We start from the raw sequence: 23,765 nt of genomic DNA, 5'->3' as shown, positions 1-23,765 counted from the left end.
ATCTCAAGAGCCTCTATGCTCTTTCCCATCTGTCTCAGAATAGTCTGAGAATCAAGTTTGCTGCCTGTTTTCATCCCGTTTACCTTTCACCTTCTGAACACTGTCACCCAATCTTGTAAAGTATAATTTAATATAGAACAGTTCTTTGCAAAGACAAAATTCTCTAAAATAAAGAATGTAATGATGTTAAGCAGCTGCTGTAAAGCCTCACAGTTCCCTATAGTAGTGGCTTGAATATTTCATAATGCCATGTGATGGTCTGATGTCCAGTATAGTTCTAAAGTAGTAGAATGGATATTTATACACTGTATGGGTAAAAGCTTTACTGTTCACATTTGTTTTCTGTTCCAAACAGCTGGATTAACCTGAAGAAGTGTTTCCTTCAACTGCTAACAAAAGTAGACACAATAACTGACTATGCAGACCAATGCCAAACCTATGCCAAAATGTTTTGTATAGTATCCAATGTGACCAGTCCATCACAGTACATCACCCTGTCCAGGGTGTACCCCTGCCTTTCACCCAAAGAGAGCTGGGATAGGCTCTAACAGATCCCTGTGACCCTGGTTAGGAATAAACAGGTACAGATAATGGATGGATGGAGTATCCAATGTGAAATATTGCTATAACCCAATAACTCATGGCCACAAAAAGACTGGTTGAAACAATGTAGATGTAAAGGCACCAGTCACCTAGTATTGTCTACATAAAACAAACAGAAACTTTGACTTATGAAGCACACCTTTAAAATCCAAAAAAAAAAAAAAAAAAAAATCACTCCCTCCATTTTTCTAATGCATTTATGAAGACAATATGCAAATTTGACCAAATTTAACAATTTGTTGTAGTGAGTCATTTGTGGGTTGATTTTTCACTCGTGTTTATTCAGTGCCACTGTAAAACTCCAAATGTAGCTTGATTGATCTGACTGCCTGTTACTATGTCACACACGCTTCAGTTAATTCAGTTTACATTCCTGGTAGACCAAAAACCTAATAACTGTAAACATTCTATTACAGTCTAGTGCAATACGTTTCTCATTATTTTGTATTAGATATTTTTTATATTTTCTTTTATTATATTCTTGTCATATATAGCCTACCCTGTAAAATACCTTTATGGTTATTTTTTTAAAAAGTAAATTCTTCTATTTCTATATGCTGCTATAACGTTTTGAATTTCAAATAAAGGTTCATTTTATCTTATCTTAATTATCTATTGGAGCTCCAGAACTTTGTGTGTGTTGTTCATTAACACCAGACCCTTTTTATTTGTAGCCATAAAGTTCTTGCCTCAGAGTGAGAAGGAAAAGAGAAAGAAACAGGAATACAAATTAAAACCAAACCAACCACCCACAAAAAAAAAAAAAAAAAAAGTTTCCATATTCACCTACACAGGCACTGCAACACCGACACACGTCATTATTCTGATTTTCTAATATTATTATTTGGTGAGGGTGATGGTGGTAAGATATGAATAATAAGGCTAATAAATATAAAAGTAAACTTTAGTAAACTAAAAGGTGATCATAATGCAAATTTAAGTTACATATAAAAATCATGTTCCCCATTTTTGTTTCAATGCACCACTCTAGATTAGGCATACATATACATGTATATATTTAGAATAACTGAAAAAGAGAAAAAATAAAAATAAATACTAAGTTAAAGGGTAAAAGGGTAAAAAAAAAACAACTGTGTATAAGTTAATGGTGGATAAAAGGAATGTAACACACTTTTGTTTCAACCTTGAACAAAGAAGGAATAATAACTGCTAAATATTGTGATACCTTTTGTACTTTTGCTGTGATGACTGGCTCATGTTTGGCTTGGACTCTCTGCAAAGACACAAAATATTTGAATCAAGCCAAAGTTAACTTTGTGCATAATCTCAGCAAGCATGACACACACTGAACCACCAAACTAGATTTGAAACACATTTTGAGCTTGTACAACTGCACAACAGCAGCTACTTAACTGATATGCTACATGTGCCCTACACTGCCATCTTGTGGATAAAATGCAATAATGCACTTAAAGGGACAACACCTCACACAAGAGATACGCTGTAGTTAGACAAAACTCTCATATGACCCTGAACCATCCCTTACTTATGCTGCTATAGGCCTAGACTGCCTGAGGACTTCCATCATGCACTGAGCTCCCTGCCTGGTTTTTATTGAACAGAGTGAGAAAATTCTAAACCCTTTATGATTACAGCATAACCCAAAAAACATCATAAAGGAAACTGACATTTAGATGTAGACAGTTTTGACAATCATGACCAGCTCTCCTCTCACCTTGGCACTGGTTCTGTCTCCCACATTTTTCAGTTTGGACTTATAGAGCATCCAGCGGTAGCGGAGATCCTCTAAATCCACATCCTCTGCTGGCTCAGAACCCGCCTCACTGCTCTCCTGGAGCAACAACTGGAACTGCTCCTGACCCCTGGATACTCCTGCCCTCAGAACCTAAAGGAAGGTCCATTAACAATGCTAAATGTCACATCAATCCAAATCAGTGAAAAAAAATTAAATAAAAAAAAAACAAACAAAAAAAAAACAATATCATTAGGATAATAGTCTCTAGCATAAAGGGGAAATAAAACTTTTTACTGTATATTTAGATTAGATTAGATAAACTTTATTGGTCCACAAGGGAAATTCTTTGGCCACAGTAGCTCAGTTACACAGACAAAAACTATTAAGTAAGAACGGCGTGAACGAAGTCCTGTACTGTTCACTGTGACAGCAGAGCTGGATGAGTCTGTTGGAAAATAAGCTCCTCTGACCCTCTATGATCTGGTGAAGTGGGTGTGAAGAACTGTTCGTGATGGAGAGCAGTTTGTCCAGTGTCTCCTGCCCCTCACTGACTCGAACCTGTCATGTGTCTTGCTTTCCGGATCAATTTGTTGATCCGACTTATGTCCCTCTTGGTGGTGCTCCTCCCCCAACTGGCCACAGCAAAGTAGAGGGCACTCACAACTACACACTGGTAGAAGAGCTCCAGTATCCTGCCGCATACATTAAAAGATCTAAGCTTCCTCAGGAAGTAGAGTCTACTCATGACCCTCTTGTACGCAGCATCACTGTTATCCCTCCAGTGCAGCCTGCTGTTCAAGTGAACCACCAGTTATTTGTAATGATCCACAACTTCCACCTCCTGGCCCTGGATGATGATGGGCGCCACTGGTATCCTCTTCCTCCTGAAGTCCACCACCAGCTCCTTGGTCTTGTCCACATGAAGGAGCAGGTGGTTGGCCTGGGACCACTCCAAAAAGTGTTCTGTACTCCGCCTCCTGCCCATCCCTGATACACCCAACCACCGCAGAGTCATCGGAGAACTTCTGCAGGTGGCAGGACCCAGAGCTGTACTGGAAGTCTGAGGTGTATAGGATGAACAGAAAAGGAGACAGGACAGTCCCCTGTGGTTCCCCCACATTACTGATCACAATATCAGACAGGGAGCTCCCCAGCTGCACAGACTGGGGCCAGTCAGACAAGTAATCAGCAATCCAGGAGACAGTGGAGGAGCTGACACCCATCCTGAGCAGTTTCTCACTCATCAGAAAGGGCTGAATGGTGTTAAAGGCACTGGAGAAATCTAAGAAAATGATCCACAGTGACCTTCCCACCATCCAGGTGCACGCTGCAGCAGGTAGATCAGGGGTATTCAACTAAAATCAACTTTAGGGCTGAGGAGATCAGTCAACGGAGCGGCCACGGTGGAGAAGTTTTTACAAAAACCCCGGTAATAGCCCACCATGGCTAAATAACGACGCAACTCCGTACGGCTGCCAGGTACAGGCACCGCGAGGATAGCCTCGACTTTAGCCTGAACCGGACACACTTGTCCCCCCCCCACCCTTTTTCCAAGATAAATCACTGTTGCCTTCCCAAAGTCACATTTTGGCAGATTAACGGTTAGGTTAGCTCCTCGCAACCGCTGGAACACAATCTCTAAGTGATTCACGTGCTCAACCCATGTAGACGAATGAACCACCACATCATCCAAATATGCATCACAAAAGGGTAACCCGGCCAAAACTACATTCATCAGCCTCTGAAATGTAGCCGGCGCATTACACATGCCAAAGGCCATAACTGCATATTGAAGGAAGTCATCAGGGGTCACAAAAGCAGAGATCTCTTTGGCGCGCTCGGTTAAAGGGACCTGCCAGTATCCCTTTAACAAATCAAGTTTCGTAACATATTTAGCAGCACCAATCCGATCCACACAATCCTCCATTCGCGGAAGAGGATAACAATCAGGCTTTGTCACTCAATTAACCTTTCTAAAATCCGTACAAAAACGATCATCACCATTAGCTTTTACTGTTAACAAACAAGGTGAACTCCATGCACTGCAACTCCGCTCGGCTATACCATGATGCAACATATACTCCACTTGTTGTTTTAATCGCTCGCGTTTGTCTGGATTAACGCGGTATGGGTGCTGCTTTATGGGTTTCAAATCACCCACATCTATATCATGTCTGAGCACCTGCGTCTGAGAAGGTACATCAGCAAACAGGGACCTGTTGAACTGAATTAACTTCTCCACATCAGCCCTCTGAGACTCCGAAAGATGAGCCAGGGTAACCGGCAACGTTTCTAATGCCACAGAGTTTGAATATTTACCCCGCAATACAGCTCCAAACTGAAAATCCTCATCATCGGAATGTCCACCACTAGCTATCTCAGGTATATCAGCTGCCAGACTAACATGAGACTTAGGACAAGTGGTAGTTGACCCTTCCGATAAAGGTTCCGCAAGGGACCCAGGTTCCGCCTCTACAGTCAACCCTGTAGGTTTAGCGGAAACAACCGAGCTGTCACTCCGTTGACAATATGGCGCTTCAACATGTTGACATGACACAAACGTATGCCACGACGACGATCAGGGGTGGAGATCAGGTAATCTCTGTCACCCATTTTCTTTTTCACCACATAGGGACCCGTAAAACGAGCTTGCAAGCTCGCACCCGGAACTGGCAACAAGACTAAAACCTTGTCACCGGGCAGGTCTGTTTACAGCCCGTCTATCAAACCAACTCTTCATTTTAGATTGTGCGCTTTCAAGGTGGCCCTTTGCCAGTTCACATGCCCGACGAAGCCTAGATCGAAACGATATGACAAAGTCCAGAAGATTCTGTCGTGGCTCTTCAGTCATCCAACGCTCTCTCAAAATTTTCAACGGTCCCCGCACCACATGTGCAAAGACCAAGTCACAAGGGCTAAATCCTAATGATTCCTGAACCACTTCTCTAACAGCGAACAACAACATATGCACCCCGTCATCCAAGTCCTTATCAGATTCCAAACAATGCGTGCGTAACATGGACTTCAATGTCTGATGGAATCTCTCAATAGCCCCTTGACTCTCAGGATGATAAGCACTAGAACAACAGTGTTTAATGTTTAACTGATTTAGCACTTGCGCAAAACCCCGAGACATAAAGTTAGATCCCCGATCAGTTTGAATGACTTTCGGCAGGCCGAACAACGAAAAGAATTTCATCAGAGCTTTCACAATAGCTGGAGTGGTAATTTTCCGCAACGGAATCGCCTCAGGAAAATGAGTAGCGGTACACATAACCGTCAACAGAAACTTATTTCCAGACCTTGAGCGAGGGAATGGGCCCACACAATCAATCAAAACCCGCTCAAAGGGTTCCCCAACAACCGGAATTGGATACAAAGGAGCTACAGGTATGGACTGATTAGGTTTTCCTGCTATCTGACACCGGTGACACGTCTTAACATACCGTGACACATCTTTCTTTAAACCCGGCCAGAAAAAATGTCTCAAAATACGATCATACGTCTTAGTAACCCCTAAATGACCCGAAAAAGGGCCATCATGAGCTATAGACATAATATGACTCCGATATGGCAACGGAACAACAATTTGGGTCACTCTGCACCACTCATCCGTTACAGAAACATGCCTTGGTAGCCATTTACGCATAAGTACCTCGTCCCTCAAAAAGTACCCCGTAGACATATGTTTAATATCCTCACCACTCACAGCACGTTCGAAAAGGGGCGCTAAAGTACTATCTTTGTTTTGCTCCCCTACTAAATCCTGCCTTGACATAGTAAGGCAACCAGAGTCAATAGCAGAGACCACGGATGATGTTTCCACTCGGGTGTTGTCCCCTGAACTAGCATCAACACCGGCGTCCCCCAATAACATGGACAAACCGATGTCAGCCTTATCTTGCTCATTCCGATGTTTCCACGCCGCACGAGTAACAACACAAGCTGTAAATACCTCAGGATATGTCTGAGCAAGCATATCTGGCGTGCGGCTGATCACCGGAACCGGTGTTACCTCCGGCGTAACCAACACTTTGCCTCCAGCCAAATCATTCCCCATAATCACTGAAACTCCCCTAATTGGGAAACCAGGGCGCACACCAACCACAGCGTCCCCAGACCATAGGTCCGACTGGAGTGTAATTTTATGCAAAGGAACACCAACGTCCTTAAGATCAAAACCACGCACAGGTACTTTTAAACCAACAGCGGTTTCCTGAGTCAACGGCAAAATTCCCTCAAGAATGAACGATTGTGAAGCCGCAGTGTCTCTCAGTATTTTTACTGGTGTCTTATCAACACAACCAGGCAAAGAAACAAATCCATCCATCACAAAAGGCTTAAAATCACCATACTCACTGACTCCCTCTGGGGATAACGAATCATTACCCCGGCCCACAGTTTTAATCAAAGCCACTGGTTTAATGTTCTTTTTCTTTAATACCGGACAATTAGCGATGATATGTCCTTCCTTTCTACAATAGAAGCACCTAACCTCATCTTTATTCCGTAGCTCTCTCACAGCCCCGTCTGAGTTATTGTCACTTTTACCCGCCCCCAGGCTTTCCGTATACTCAAATTGCAACGGCCCACGCTTTACCCCGTCTCGGGTGCTATCACTAATTCGTTCCATTCTTCCACAATCAGCTGAACGCTCCACAAACAAGCCCTTATGTGTTAAGACATAATTATCAACCAAAACAGCAGCTTCAGAAACATCCGCAACCTTACTCTCATTCACATAAGTTGCTACCGTGTTAGAAAGGCCGTTCTTAAAATCCTCCATCAAAATCAGCTGTTTCAGTTGATTAAAGTTCGCGACCCCTTGCGACACACACCATCTATCAAAAAGAATTTCCTTTTCCTTGGCGAAGTCCACATAAGTCTGATCCGATCGCTTTCTCAAATTACGAAACTTTTGCCTGTAGGCCTCAGGGACATAACATTGCGTCGTTATTTAGCCATGGTGGGCTATTACCGGGGTTTTTGTAAAAACTTCTCCACCGTGGCCGCTCCGTTGACTGATCTCCTCAGCCCTAAAGTTGATTTTTGTTGGACGGACAGGTGTCAATCGGCATTTGAGCAAACGAAATCTCTGCTGACGAATGCTCCAGTCCTTGCGGCGCCTCAATTTGATCAGCCGTTTAAAGTAGCGGTTGATGCGTGTGATTTCGGAGTCGGCGCCGTTCTGCTTCAGGACGGGGCTGATGGTACTGAACATCCTGTATCCTATTTTTCAAAAAAATTGGACAAACATCAGCGGTGGTATTCCACTATCGAAAAGGAGGCATTGGCTTTAATATTGGCTCTTGAACATTTCGAAGTTTACGTGGGTGGTTCTTGTGAACCTGTGGTGGTTTTTACGGACCATAATACCTTAGTGTTCTTGGACCGCATGTGCAATACCAATCGTCGCCTTATGCACTGGAGTTTACGTTTACAGCCGTTTAACATACAAGTTCGATATATTCGTGGTAAAGAAAACGTTGTGGCTGACGCGTTGTCGCGTCTTTAGATCCGATTTACTGAATGGTTTGAAGTTTTGATTTTCGCTTCAAACTTATTCAGTGTCTTTGGGTGGAGATGTTACATCTGCCATGTATTGATTGTGTGTGACTTTTTTTTGCAGGAAGCGGAGGTGCGTCTTCGGGTCAACCCTTGGTGGATTGGTGCCCTTTAAAAAGGAGAGTGGGACCTTAGCTCGGGGGCGTCCTATACGGCGGCCCTGCAAACCTGGGAGCCAAGGAAGAACGTGACTCCGCCTCCCGTTGGTCTAGATTCCTGTTGCGACGCAGCAGTCCTGTGGCTTTCGGCTCCTGTCTGTATTTGCTGAGTTAGATTTGTTAAGGTGTTGGGCGCGGTGGTTTGTTTTTTTACGTTATTATTTTATGTTAGGTGTTAGATTATGTTAGGTAGGGACAGAGGAGGCTAGTCCGGTACGACGGTCCTAAGGCGGGCTGGCCTGGCTTGTTTCCTTCTTTTGTTTGGTTTGGCCGACCCTTCACCGTCTTATGTCTTTTGTTTGGTGACTTAATAGCTACAATTGTGTGCTCCTTCTGTTGTCGGAAAGCTTTATTTCATCAATACATGATGGTTTTGAGTTTTTGTGATGTGTTTAATGTTGGCCTCGTGTTGTGTTTAGGGGAGGTCGTAACATCCAGTTAGAGAAAATTTCTTGAAGCAAAGGTCCGGAAGATCATAATGTCTAACTAGTTAGTGTGATATATATTTAAGTAGCCTAGTAGTTTTATCAACATCTGCATGTAATCAATACCTGACTGTCAAATCAAATGAATTCAGTACAATTCAAAAACTTTCTGACAATATTTATTGTCATGTAACATACAACTGAACATATATGTATGGCTGTAGATATGTATAATGTTCTCTCATCAACTAAGTTCTCGCTCTTTCTCCGTCTCACTTTACAGTTTCTCTCCCTTTGTTTTCTACATGTATCGCTCTCTTTCTTTTTCTTTGTACTGTCTTTTCATGCAGTGTTGCCAACTCGTCAGTAAGGAAAGTAGCTATTGGCTGTCCTAAAAGTCACTAGAAGTCGCTGAATGACGTCATCGTGTGATTTGCATAATGTCCATGGCACATGCTGTAATTGTGATAGACGCTTTTGCCAACTTCAGAAATGGAAAGTAAGAGACCATTGTGATTCTTTATAAATAAGGGACAGAATAAGGGACACTCAAAATATTTGTACTGTGCCATATAATGTAGCATGACGGCCTGCAGTTAATAAGTTCTCAGAACTAAATACATTTGCCTTGCTGTAAATGACTGAGGCTGTTTGAGTCAAATGCAGTGATTTATTTTAGATAAAGAACATTTAACTTTTTATTTTATTTTATTTTTTTATTACGCTATGTATAGTACAGATCACGCACATACATGATCGCACGCGCGATTCATTTGCAGTCGGGACGCAGAGGCGTGAACACTTCCTGCTGTGACTGCAGCTGGGAGGGACGGACTGCTGCGAGAGGACTGGGCCGCCTGTGAAGGCTTTGGGATGGGGGAGGGGCTCGCGGCTGCAGCTGATTAGCTGTCTTACTGCGGCAAATTGAGAAGTGTAAGAACGGTGCAGTACAGACACATCAGTCTCCAAATGTCTCCAGTAACACCAGAAAAAGTTGCCAGATTTGTCGCTAGACGCTTTTAAAAAAAAAAGTGTTGCTAGAGGGGTCTGAATACTCGCTAAATATAGCGACAAAGTCGCTAAGTTGGCAACACTGTTTTCATGTGTAACTTGCCTCTAGCGCTGTTTACACTGTAGAGTCGTAATATTTACCGCCTAGGATGCACAGACTTGATTGGCTGAGTGGTATCACGTGGGATGGCTCAACTCGCATGCAATTGGTCTGTGCGTTTCCACTACTGTAAAGTCTAAAAAAGCTGCTCCGGTGGAAATAGAAGCGCCCCGTTAGGTTTTAAATCACAATCTTCTGTTTTGGCTGTACGTCCGGGTCCGTATGGGGCGGCTTCTGGGTCCGCACCCGGACCGCGGTCCGCCTGTTAGTGACCTCTGAGGTAGATGGATAGCATCGTCCACACAAACATGAGGCTGATACGCAAACTGAAGAGGGTCCAGGGCAGAGGCCACCAGGGGTCTGAGTTGGGCCAAGACGAGTCTTTCCAGGACCTTCATCACGTGTGACGTCAGGCCAGATGGGAGGGGCCTCTTGGGCACTGGCACTATGCAGGGGGGGGGGCACGAAGGGTTGTTGGAGTGTTGTGGATTGGCCGTCTGGGGAGGTGTAAGGACTGGAGCTGTGGGAGAAGGGCCAGCAGGTGGTCCAGAGCTGGATCTATTGAAGAAAGCATTCAGCTCGTCGGCTCTGTCTGGGTTGGCCTCCAGCTGCCGAGCTTTGGTGTTAAAGCCAGTGATCTCCTTCATGCCCTTCCACACGTCCCGGGTGTTGTTCTGCTGGAGCTTGTCCTCCAGCTTCTTCCTGTAGATGTTCATTACACTCACCCTACTTCACCTTGAGTTGCCACTGTATCCTCTTCAACTCGTCCTTATCTCCAGAGCAGAAGGCCCGCTTCTTTTGGTTCAGCAGTTCCTTCAGTTGGCTGGTGATCCAGGGCTTGTTGTTTGGATAACAGCAGACAGTCCTTGTTGGGATAACTGTATCCTCACAGAAGTTGATATAATCCGTGATGCAGTCCATCAAATTGTCAATGTCATTCCCATGGGGCTGGCAGAGCACACTCCAGTCTGGTCTCAAAGCAGTCCTGCAGAGCCTCGCTGGTCTCCTGACTTCACCTCCTCACGGTCCTTGTGGAGACAGGATGCCTCTTCACTACGGGGACATACTCAGGTATTAATGGCACCAGGTTGTGATCAGAACTTCCCAGGGAGGGCAGGGCAGTGGCAGAGTATGTGTCCTTTGTACTAGGATACAGCAGATCCAGAGTTTTATTGTCCCGGGTTGTACAGTGAACAAATTGATGAAAAGTGGGCAAAACTGAATTCCATGGTGACATGATTAAAATCTCCAGAGATTATTATGAGAGCCTCTTGGCCAACTTGTCTTGGTAAATAATATGGACGCATTCCCACATTAGTTAAATTTAGACCTTTTTACAGAGTTCAATGTTTATAGAATTCACCTTTAAATGACTAAAAAGATATTTTTAGGTTTTTGGGGGGAAAAAAAAAAAAAAAAAAAATGCCAGAATGACATAGTTTCAGAAAACAGACAGTCCTGCACCAGCCACCACATCTCTTTGAAGTATGACATACGAAGCCTTAACGGGATTTACCAGTGCCTGCCCTGTGCTGATATCTATTCTGTGTACTTTTACAATTACAGTATTCAGACCATTTAAATTTTTTTACACTTTGTTTTATAGATTTTAGGTCCCGAAAACCTTAATTTACATTGGAAGTATGTATTTCACAATTACTAAAGGTAAACAATACACTCATTTTAACCTTACATCTTCACCAAATATATATGGTGACCAACAACAAAGAATTAAAAAATGCAACTTTCAGTGAATTGACCTTATCGTTGAATACAAGGAACTATACTGGTGTGACGTAAATATTTCACATCACTAGCTTAACTTCAACTAACTTCTATTTTCTTCAGTAAAATATCAAAGTCAACTTTCAGACTTAAGAGTAGGATCCAGTATACTGAACACGTCTATTTTTACTTCAAAGTTGTCTTGCTCTGTGATGACATTAAAAAAAGGCTTTTTAAATTTGCACATTTAACTGTTTAACCATACTGTGATAACATGCATTGTCTAGGTCAGGGGTATTCAACAAAAATTTAAAGAGGTCCAGTTAGAGAAAATTTCTTGAAGCAAAGGTCCGGAAGATCATAATGTCTAACTAGTTAGTGTGATATATATTTAAGTAGCCTAGTAATTTTAACATCTGCATGTAATCAATACCTGACTGTCAAATCAAATGAATTCACAATCTTTATGTTGTGTCTCATAATGGCGTTTCACATTGGCACTTTTAATAAGTGCCACGGTTTCTGAACATATGAGACACACTGGTTTAGTGTTCCCAGTGGGAAGTATGAACAGAAATGAGTCTGTCCATTCCAGATTAAATGCACTATTTTCGCAGTCCACTTTTCTTTTTTTGGAGGGCGCCATTTGTTCCTTATTTTTCTCTCTTTCTCCGTCTCACTCGCCTGTTTCTCTGCCTTTGTTTTCTACATGTATCGCTATCTTTCTTTTTCTTTGTACCGTCTTTTCATGTGTAACTTGCCTCTAGCTCTGTTTACACCGTAGAGTCGTAATGTTTACCGCCTGGGATGCACAGACTTGATTGGCTGAGTGGTATCACGTGGGATGGCTCAACTCGCATGCAATTGGTCTGTGCGTTTCCACTATCGTAAAGTCTACAAAAGTGGCGCCGGTGGAAATAAAAGCGCCCCATTAGGTTTTAAATCATAACCTTCTGTTTTGGCTGTAGGTCCGGGTCCGTATGGGGCAGCTTTTGAGTCCGCACAGGACCATCGTCCGTCTGTTAGTGACCTATGGTCTAGGTCAGGGGTGTCAAACTTACGGCCTGCGGGCCAGATCAGGCCCGCAAATGGGTTTAATCCAGCCCACTAGATGATTTGAAGTTTAAATTAGCTGCAATTTTTCAATGAAAGAAACTGCTGTTCTAAATGTGTCCACTGGGTGTCGCAATAGCAATTATGTTTAGCAGGCAAACTGTTTATACCGGGGCTAAGCAAGTAGGCCTATACCTGTCAGCTGGCCCGGAGCTAGCTGTCTTGTCGGCCCACTTGGGAATAGAGTTTTCTCCCTATGGCCCCTGACCTAAAATGAGTTTGACACCCCTGGTCTAGGTGGAACCCTAGGCCAAATCATGTCAAGGTACCTTTCAAATGTACATAATGGTGATTGACAAAAGTAAGTTTCTTCGATACAAAGAATGACAACAGCCTACAATAATACTGCTAACACATCCAGATGTGTATTTACTAAGCACTTCAGCTTCAGAATACATTCCTAAATGACCAATAATTCTTTTGGTCCCACTTTTAGGACTAGTAGTAAGAACATTTCATCAACTTTCCTAAATAAAGAAAATCATTCTTATGTTCTGATACTTAGATTTAGAGCTGCAGAGGTTTCCTAACCTGTTAGGAGCAGCCAGGTGAGTGATATTCCATGTGAGGAAAATAATTTTAGAAAGATTTAACAATAAGCTGATTAAAAGACATTTTTGACAAAACCAAATAATTTTTCAGATGCAGAAGAAAATACATAAAATGATGTCCCCAGAATGTTGTTAGGGAAAATGCAGCTGTGTAACAGTTCTATCAGAACCAACAACTTTGGCAGTCAGAAATCACCACCTGCTCCTGATAAAGCTGTGCAAGATGAGGGTTGTTACACTGGACTAAAAGGAAGTCTAATCTTGTTAATCTTGTGAAATTCTTGTGAATTTCTGGTCACCTAATATGGCTATAAAGTGTGTTAATTAGGGCTGCTTGATTATGGGGGGAGGGGGGGAAGACTATTTTTTTGTCAATATTAAAATCATAATCATTTACCATGATTGACTTTGGAAACCTGTTGTATTTATGAAAAAAAAAAGACCATGATTGATTTATAAAATCAATTAAGAGGGTAAAACATCCAAACGGGTGCATACTTTTTTTTTTTATAGGCACTGCAATTAGTCTTGATCCATGTCAGAATTAACAAATCCAAGCTATTCCCAGAAACAGAATTGCTTCTACCTTTTTTTGCTGACAAAAAAGCTGCTGCTCTTCTTCTGCCTTTCACTTAACACATATTTCTTAATGCCACCAGATATCACACATGATTTGCTTGTTGACATTATAGGCCGAGTGAGTTCAGGCTTTGGAAAGTGTGAAAGTGCACTTGTCATTTAGAACATAAGATAAAAATAAGTGCAACGGAATGTGGCAAAAATAATCTTTTTTTTTTCTTGATTACATTGCTTTTGTGATCGCTTGGTGCCAAAATTGAAATTAAAATTCGATCAAGCCCACAGCCCTAGTGCTGATGCATTTCCGAGACTGAATGACATTACAGAAATGCTTTTCTCACATGTGGTTGTGTCATGTGAAGAAATGATTTTATGTTCTTCATGGAGTAGTGCACCTGTTGGCCACAAGACTTTTACGGTCAGAGTGGTGACGGTGCAATATGTACATGGTACTATTATAAGCATTAAAGGCCGCTAGGGCTCGGAGCTTTAAACAGCTATGAGTCATGCAAACTACTATTGTAATGTACATTTTTGATATATTTATGTTTTAAGACATAGGAGTGCTTTTAGTCTTAGGTCCACTTGCAGCACAACTCTTAGGAGTGACTTTGACAAACATGGCCCTTGATTGTATTTGGATTAGTTATGGGAAATGTGGTCTGAACGATTACTTTAAATAAAAAAAGTCAGATAAATTTCAAATGATCTCCCTGTATAACACTAGCTTGTCACTGCTAGCACTTGTGTGTGTCTATGCTAATATCCAGCTTTACACAAGTAAAGAAAGTTACTCTCATGGAACACCTAACTGACCCAGCTGTCTTGTCTCAAGTTAATTGTCACAATGCACTGACATGACTGGACTCTACTGGTTTACACAAACACCTCAATTATTTAAACGTCAACTGAAACCCACTTTCAGTGTGTTCTGTTGGATCTTATGCTCTTTGGCGCTGAGTGTTGCTCCCTTGGTGCTGAAGATCTTTGAGAGAACTTCATTCTCTTTGTGCAGCCAGGCCTCAAACTCCCTCCTCCTGGATTTGTAGTGTCCTGTGTCACCCTGAAAAGAATCCAAGCAACTTATACAAATGAAGACATTTACACAGCACCAAAACTGTAGTCATTTCATATTCTTTTGCTCTTGGAAGGGGGTTCCCTGGTGCCTGATGTGTGGTTGTTAGCAAATCCATCAGCAGGAAATGTTAACCACAGAAATAATCCCCCACCAGATTTCTGTGCTTTGTTGTCTTAACATTGTCATTTCCTTTTTTAAGAATATCTGTTGTGCCAGAGAAGTGCAATATGAGTGTTAAGGTAATTACATTACATTCAAAGCTCACCAATGCTCTACATTTAAAAACTGGAAAGTTGACAGAATCAGCAACTTACGACTGATGCCTAGACACAGCTGCAGTCACTGGCATTATGGCAAACTCAGAAATAACTTAAGAGCTATGGAGAGAAATTACTCTTTTCATTATCAATATCAACCATATTTTATAAAGTGAAGGTGTTTTAGTATTACTGGAGGAGTAGTTAGCAGTAGTAGGGATTGTTTGATTGTGCTGTGAAATAAAAAACTTTTTGCAACACAGACAGACTACTGTCTGCCAAGCCATTTCCATCTCTACATTTCCCTTTTTTCTTTTATTCTTGCCTTTGTGCTTTTGTGTGTGTCAGCAATACTGAAAAGACATTTGCATTTACTGAACTGTTCTATGGACAAAATCAGCCAATGTTATGTTGATGTTCATTGAGAGTATAGGTCTACTGCATTAGATGTGTACTGTGAGTGTAAAAAGAACTCATGCAATTATTAAAGCAAAGAATCACATTAAATTGTCTACCCAACTCTGAAAATGACCAAACTAAAGAACAGCATGGTAAAACTTCTGAGAAAAACACCTCATCCTGGCCTAGTTAGCTACTCTAGAAAATTAAATAAAGGACGAAGGAAGAATGAACACAAGCCTTCTGTAAACATAGCACAAGAATACCATTGTTTGTTGCGTTGGTGTTGTTGATGGCTGCTTGGCTGGATCCCTGCTGAACAACATGAATGCTCCTCCTCCAGGGCTCAGACCTTCCCCTGGCTCCTTGCTGCCTTCTCTAGAACTGACTCTTGCCCCCTCACCATAACTGATCCTTGCAGCTGGTGCTGCCGTCCCTCTGTCTTCAGCCAAGTTGCGCTTGCCAGCTCTTGATTCACCACTGTCAGGGCTCCACGCAGACAAATCGACTTCATCATCTTTAAAGAACAGCCCCTTGTCCTTGCTCCTCAATCGCCTGAGTTCAGTGGTTTGCCCAGCCAGTATGAGGTGACCTTCAGGATGGCCCTCAATCCACCCCACCTCTCCTGTCTCTGCCACCAGGCTTTCTCCTTCTCCAGGAACAGAAGTAGTCACCTCTCCTAGCTGGTCTTGTTGTTGGCTTCTCTGGCTCCCAGAAGCTCCTGTCATGGGTTGACAATCCATTTCCCCTAGAGTAAGATCTGTTGTTAGGGTTGTGCTGTCTACAGACAGGCCTCCAACCCTCCATGGATGCTCTGTAGTGGTGTTCAACAGCCTGAGAGACAAACAAGTTTTACTGTTTTAAACCACACCTCCCCATCTCTCTCTGAGCAACAAAACAAAAACACACAAAACCTAAAACACTAAGAAAGCAGAGCATATAAACTGACATGAACTAGAACTCAAAAACAGAGAGATCTGTAACTGGCCACGCTGTTGTGGTTGTTGTACACAGCATGGAACAGGTGAAAGGGCCACTTAAATGTGTTGGGCTAAAGAATGCATATTATGGAGGTTTTAGTGTTTTAGAGGCCTAAAGATAGGAGACACCTGAACAAACATGTGGGGTCTTTTCAATATGAGTCCACACCTTTTTCAAGCTATATGAACCAGAATTTTGGGGAGAAAGACAGAGAATGCTATAGCTGCCTTCTCTTCATGAGCATGTATTAACCTGAAATGATTCATCACACCTGTGTTTGTTTTTGAGAATTACCAACTCTCACAACTTAAATAAATTTCCACAACAATTTGGTGACGAGGATGGGATGGACATGTCACTGAACAACGACTGTTCTAGACCGAAGGTTGACCATCTGTGGCAAAATTACAAACTAAGGGAAAGTTTATATATATATATATATATATATATATATATATATATATATACACACATACATACATATACAGTGGGTACGGAAAGTATTCAGACCCCTTTAAATTTTTCACTCTTTGCCATTGCAGCCATTTGCCAAAATCAAAAAAGTTCATTTTATTTCTCATTAATGTACACTCAGCACCCCATCTTGACAGAAAAAAAAAGAAATGTAGACATTTTTGCAAATTTATTAAAAAAGAAAAACTGAAATATCACATGGTCATAAGTATTCAGACCCTTTGCAGTGACACTCATATTTAACTCTCATGCTGTCCATTTCTTCTGATCCTCCTTGAGATGGTTCTGCTCCTTCATTGGAGTCCAGCTGTGTTTAATTAAACTGATTGGACTTGATTAGGAAAGGCACACACCTGTCTATATAAGACCTTACAGCTCACAGTGCATGTCAGAGCAAATGAGAATCATGAGGTCGAAGGAACTGCCCAAGGAGCTCAGAGAGAGAATTGTGGCAAGGCACAGATCTGGCCAAGGTTACAAAAGAATTTCCGCAGCACTCAAGGTTCCTAAGAGCACAGTGGCCGCCATAATCCTCAAATGGAAAAAGTTTGGGACAACCAGAACTCTTCCTAGACCTGGCCGTCCAGCCAAACTGAGCAATCGTGGGAGAAGAGCCTTGGTGAGAGAGGTAAAGAAGAACCCAAAGATCACTGTGGCTGAGCTCAGAGATGCAGTAGGGAGATGGGAGAAAGTTCCACAAAGTCAACTATCACTGCAGCCCTCCACCAGTCGGGGCTTTATGGCAGAGTGGCCCGACGGAAGCCTCTCCTCAGTGCAAGACACATGAAAGCCTGCATAGAGTTTGCCAAAAAACACATGAAGGACTCCCAGACTATGAGAAATAAGATTCTCTGGTCTGATGAGACCAAGATTGAACTTTTTGGTGTTAATTCTAAGCGGTATGTGTGGAGAAAACCAGGCACTGCTCATCACCTGCCCAATACAATCCCTACAGTGAAACGTGGTGGTGAGAGCATCATGTTGTGGGGGTGTTTTTCAGCTGCAGGGACAGGACGACTGGTTGCAATTGAAGGAAAGATGAATGCGGCCAAGTACAGCGATATCCTGGAAGAAAACCTCTTCCAGAGTGGTCAGGACCTCAAGCTGGGCCGAAGGTTCACCTTTCAACAGGACAATGACCCTAAGCACACAGCTAAAATAACAAAGGAGTAGCTTCGGAACAACTCTGTGACCGTTCTTGACTGGCCCAGCCAGAGCCCTGACCTAGACCCAATTGAGCATCTCTGGAGAGACCTGAAAATGGCTGTCCACCAACGTTCACCATCCAACCTGACAGAACTGGAGAGGATCTGCAAGGAAGAATGGCAGAGGATCCCCAAATCCAGGTGTGAAAAACTTGTTGCATCATTCCCAAGAAGACTCATGGCTGTACTAGCTCAAAAAGGTGCTTCTACTCAATACTGAGCACAGGGTCTGAATACTTATGACCATGTGATATTTCAGTACTGTATGTATTAATAAATGTCTACATTTCTGGTTTTTTCTGTCAAGATAGGGTGCTGAGTGTACATTAATGAGAAATAAAATGAACTTTTTTGATTTTGGCAAATGGCTGCAATGACACAAAGACTGAAAAATTTAAAGGGGTCTGAATACTTTCCATACCCACTGTAATTACTTGGCTCACCTCAGAGCATTTCCATATGAACAGTGTGCTCAGTGTGAGGCCGGATCACATTAGCTATAATGAGGTGAGACAGGAGAAAACGTACTTCTCCTTACGTTCATACGGATTAAATAAAAAGTGATTTTGTTTTCGACTTGAATTGTTTCACTTAAAAGAAAACATTTCAAGCTTTCTAGCCATATAATTCTTATTTTTATGAGGCACGTATTCGCTGAGATTGTGGTTGTTTTATTTACGCATCTGTGAAGAGAAATGACAGAGACAGAAAAGACAGCGCACCCTGTCGGCTTTCTTTATTTTAAAAAAGCACAACGTTTTGTTGTTATTATGATGGTATACAACAAAAACTAGACCCTTTAGAGATTTGAATGATATATTTCTTTTATCTGTACGATCAGAATTGACGGAGTAATTTAAGTTTGTTTCGGCGTTATCAGGAAAAGATGCGTCAAAACGCGCCGGCGCGTGCGTCGACCCCAGGGGGTTAAATTTCGCTCTCAGTTTTGTTCATACAGATAAGAGCAATACATCATTTGAATCTGTAAAGGGTCTAGTTTTATTTGTATACACTCATAAAACACTGTGCTTTTGTAAAATAAACCAGACAGGATGTGCTCTCTCTTCTCTCTCGTCACCTCTCTTCACAGATACATAAATAAAACAACCTGAATCTCAGCGAATACTTGCCTCAAACACATGAGAAATATACGTATAGAAAGCTTGGAATGTCTTCTTTTAAACAAAACGTTTCAAGTCAAAACCAAATATCTTTTTATGTAATCCATATGAAAAAAAGAAGTGGTACCGTTTCTCCTGTCTCACCTCATTACAGGTAATGCGGTCCCGCCTTGTACACTGTCCACTGTTCACATGTAAATAAACTCAGGTGAACCAGATAAATATGTGCACGCCCCCGAGAAATGACATAAAACATCGAACTACATCATAGAATTTACTCACTTTTTCACCGCGTTTGGATGATGGTGCGTCACGGACGTGAAGAAGCACTTCTTGTATTCCACACAGAGACAAATAGTTTAGCTTGTCCTCAGAGTAAAAACACTGATTTTAACTCAAATGAGGAACGTTTGGCTCCTCATTGTTTTGTATTGTGCTGCACTAATCCGTCCCATCTACATTGACTGAAAGGCTCATTATGAGCGTCTTTGTCTGGTCGTTCTTTTGTCTTCTCAGGTAAAGCACATGACTATTCATCCTGAGACACACCTTCGTGCATATGGCCTTTCTGGACAAAAAGTGTCTTAGAAAATTTAAATCAGTGTATTGTTTACTGTGAAAGTGTGAACAAGATGACTTTCACAACACTGAAGTAAACACTTTAGCCTACAACATGCTGGTCTCCAAAGTCTTGTGAACCAATGTTCTGTTTGTGTTTTATGGTCTTATTTCAGTGAGTAAAAAATTGTAGTTTTGCTCTAACCATGCATAAACACTTTTTTCTCAAAAACACAATCATGTATAAACTTGCTGCTCACATATTATTGTAGCCAATTTTGTGCTGATTACAGTGTTATTACACTTTAGACATTAATATGTTTAAAAGACACTGAAAAAAGCACAAATGTCAGGACATGTCAAAATTTGTCCAGGCCCCCAAAACCCCCTGAGACCCCAGAGGGTTAAGTTCTTTACTGCATTATCAGGAGAAGATGTCACACAATGCCCCGGCGCGTTCGTCAACCCGAGAGGGTTAAATTCAGAGAAAACAGAAGTTATTGTATTTGGGGCTAAAAACCTCAGAAATAGCTTTTCTAACAATATAGCTACTTTGGGTGACATAGCCCTGGCCTCCAGCACTACTGTGAAAAACCTTGGAGTTAAGTTTGACCAGGATATGTCCTTTAATTCACACAAAACAAATCTCTAGAACTGCCTTCTTTCACTTGCAGTTAGTTTAGTTTCTTATCTATCTTATATCTTTGCTACTTCTAGCACTCTGCTGTGTACTTGTACTTTGTTGTTGCAAAAATGCAATTTCCCCATTGTGGGACAAATAAAGGTTTTCTTTTTTTATCTTAATACTGCCAAAATTAGGAGCATCCTGTCTCAAAATGATGCAGAAAAATTAGTCCTTGCATTTGTTACTTCAAGGATAGATTACTGTAATTCATTACTATCTGGATGTCCCAGTAACTCCATAAAAAGCCTCCAGTTAATCCAGAATGCTGCAGCCAGAGTCCTGACAGGAACTAGCAAGAGAGATATATTCTCCTATATTAGGTTCTCTTCATTGGCTCCCTGTAAAATCCAGAATAGAATTTAAAATCCTTCTTCTCACATACAAATCCCTTCATGATCAAGCTCCTTCATACCTTAAAGACCTCATAGTACCATATTATCCCAATAGAGCACTTCGCTCTCAGAATGCAGGTCTACTTGTGGTTCCCAGAGTTTCCAAAAGTAGAATGGGAGGCAGAGCCTTTAGCTATCAAGCTCCTCTCCTGTGGAACCAACTCCCAGTCTGGGTTCAGGAGGCAGACACCCTCTATATTTTTAAGGGTAAACTTAAAACCTTCCATTTTGACAAAGCGTATAGTTGGGGCATCCCTCAGTTATGCTGCTAAAGGCCTAGACTGCCTGAGGACTCTCCATCGGTGCACTGAGCTCCCCTAGCCTACCCTAACCCTTCTCACCTGAGCCTCGTTCTGCTGGAGCTTTCTTCCTTTAAGGGGAGTTTTTCCTCTCCACTCTCTGTGTGTTGTCTGGCTGAGTACAATTAATGCAGAGCTATTTTTTTAATACTAATAATCAAGTTACTGCTGCAGCTGAGGCTGACAAGTCTATACTGTACTGTACGTTTCTGTCCTTTCTGAATCGCATTAAATTGTAGTGAACATACTATTTAGGGGTGCGGTGGGAGGCTGTGTTACAGAGGCAACGGTATTCCATCTAAATAGGTGGAATTCCTTTTGACAACTGTATTTGAACTTGAATGGAAAGCTCCAGCCTGGTCGAGGGACTACACTATAATGCTGACAAGTCTATTAAAAATTAGATCCCTTCACAGCCAAATCACCATTGTCAAACTCTTGGATTAATTAACACAAAAGTAAGGGTCAGATCATGTATACAAGTACACATTGGCCATACAGTAATTGTTGCCGGACTAAGCCTAAACTCTTGCCAATTATCTTGTTGTAAGATACTGTTCCTGTTTAATGAGATATGTATATGTTACAACATGTTACATGATTTTTCTCATTATTATGAAAAACTTAATTTTCTCTTTATAACAACATTTAGCAGTAACTGAGCACTGCACAGCTTGTAGGTCTCACTACTAATTTTGGTCGGCCGTCCACTCGTGGGAAGGTTCTCCACTGTTCCATGTTTTCATCATTTGTAGATAATGGCTCTCACTGTGGTTCGCTGCAGTCCCAAAGCTTTAGAAATGGCTTTATAACCTTTTCCAGACTGATAGATCTCAATTACTTCCTTTCTCATTTGTTTTTGAATTTCTTTGGATCTCGGGATGAGATGTCTAGCATTTGAGGATCTTTTGGTTTACTTCACTTTGGGTCCTATTTAAGTGATTGTTGATTGTGAACACGTGTGGCAGTAATCAGGCCTGGGTGTGGCTAAAGGAATTGAACTCAGGTGTGACAAACCACAGTTATGTTTTAACAGAGGGGCAAACACTTTTTCCCACAGGGTCATGTAGTTTGGGATTTTGTTTTCCCTTAATAAAAACCTTCATTTAAAAAACTGAATGATGTATTTATTACTTGTGTTATCTTTGACTAATATTTAAATTTGTTTGATGATCTGAAACAAAGTGTGACAAACATGCAAAAAAATAAGAAATCAGGAAGGGGGCCAACACTTCTTTATACCACCATCCATCCATCCATCTCTGTGTTTATGTTTTCACTGTTTACATATAAACACAGTGTTGATTTAACACAGGTGACTTTGGTGTGTGTATATGTACAAACTGTCAATATACAGTGGATATAAAAAGTCTACACACCCCTGTTCAAATGCCAGATTTTCGTGATGTAAAAAAATGACAGCAAGATAAATAATTACAAAACTTTTTCCACCTTTAATGTGACCTATAACCTGTACAATGTAATTGAAAAACAAACAAACCTTTAAAGGGGAAAAATATAAAATAAAAAACCTAAAGTAACCTGGTTGCATAAATATGCACACCCTTAAACTAATACTTTGTTGCAGCACCTATGGCTTTTATTACAGCACTCAGTCTTTTTGGGTAGGAGCCTATCAGCGTGGCACATCTTGATGTGGCAATATTTGCAAAACCGCTCCAAATCTGACAGATTGCGAGGGCATCTCCTGTGCACAGCCCTCTTCAGATCACCCCACAGATGTTCGATGGGATTCAGGTCTGGACTCTGGCTGGGCCATTCCAAAGCCTCAATCTTATTCCGGTGAAGCCATTCTTTTGTTGATTTAGACGTGTGCTTTGGATCGTTGTCATGCTGAAAGATGAAGTTCCTCTTCATCTTAAGCTTTCTAACAGAAGGCCGAAGGTTTTGTGCCAACACTGACTGGTATTTGGAACTGTTCATAATTCCCTCCACCCTGACCAAGGCCCCAGTTCCAGCTGAAGAAAAACAGCCCCAAAGCATGATGCTGCCACCACCATGCTTCACTGTAGGTATGGTGTTATTTTGGTGATGTGCAGTGCTGTTTTTGCACCAAATATACCTTTTGGAATTATGTCCAAAAAGTTCAAGCTTGGTTTCATCAGACCATAACACATTTTCCCGCATGCGTTTGGGAGAGTTCAGATGTCTTTTTGCAAAATTAAGCCGGGCTTGGATGTTTTTCTTTGTAAGATAAGGCTTCCGTCTTGCCACCCTACCCCATAGCCCAGACATATGAAGAAGACGAGAGATTGTTGTCACATGTACTACACAGCCAGTACTTGCCAGAAATTCCTGCAGCTCCTTCAGGGTTGCTGTTGGCCTCTTGGCAGCCTCCCTGACTAGTTTTCTTCTCGTCTTATCAACCTTGGACGGACGTCCTGTTCTTGGTAATGTCACTGTTGTGCCATATTTTCTCCACTTGATGATGACGGCTTCTCTGTGTTCCATGGTATATTTAATTGCTTGGAAATTCTTTTGTGGCCTTCACCTGACCGATATCTTTGAATAATGAGATCCCTCTGATGCTTTGGAAGCTCTCTGCGGACCATGGCTTGTGCTGGAAGATGTGGCTACAAAAATGTCAGAAAAAGCCTACTAGAACAGCTGAACTTTATTTGGGGTTGATCAGAGGCACTTTAATTGGTGACAGGTGTGTGCTGACTCCAGTTTAACATGAGTTTGAATGTAATTGGTTAAATCTGGACACAGCCACATCCCCAGTTATAAAAGGGTGTGCACACTTAT

The 23,765-nt window shown here is 41.8% G+C and overlaps 1 protein-coding gene across 2 annotated transcripts in view; it reads right to left on the bottom strand.

Annotated features, from left to right (window-relative positions):
- Positions 1 to 23,765, bottom strand: part of syne3 (spectrin repeat containing, nuclear envelope family member 3) — a 65,216-nt gene that overhangs the window by 3,734 nt on the left and 37,717 nt on the right. For both annotated transcript variants that reach the window (XM_026297233.1, XM_026297320.1), the window contains exons 14-17: positions 15,548 to 16,115; positions 14,467 to 14,610; positions 2,300 to 2,470; positions 1,790 to 1,837 (exon numbers count right to left, since the gene is read on the bottom strand). In XM_026297233.1, the coding sequence (XP_026153018.1) occupies positions 1,790 to 1,837; positions 2,300 to 2,470; positions 14,467 to 14,610; positions 15,548 to 16,115 (931 nt within the window). The remainder of the gene's footprint in view (positions 1 to 1,789; positions 1,838 to 2,299; positions 2,471 to 14,466; positions 14,611 to 15,547; positions 16,116 to 23,765) is intronic.

The sequence above is a fragment of the Mastacembelus armatus genome, chromosome 22 (assembly GCF_900324485.2).
Source record: "Mastacembelus armatus chromosome 22, fMasArm1.2, whole genome shotgun sequence".
NCBI classification, from domain to species: Eukaryota; Metazoa; Chordata; class Actinopteri; order Synbranchiformes; family Mastacembelidae; genus Mastacembelus; species Mastacembelus armatus.
Note: the sequence above shows the minus strand (reverse complement) of the source record. Positions and strands in the feature narration are given on the sequence as shown.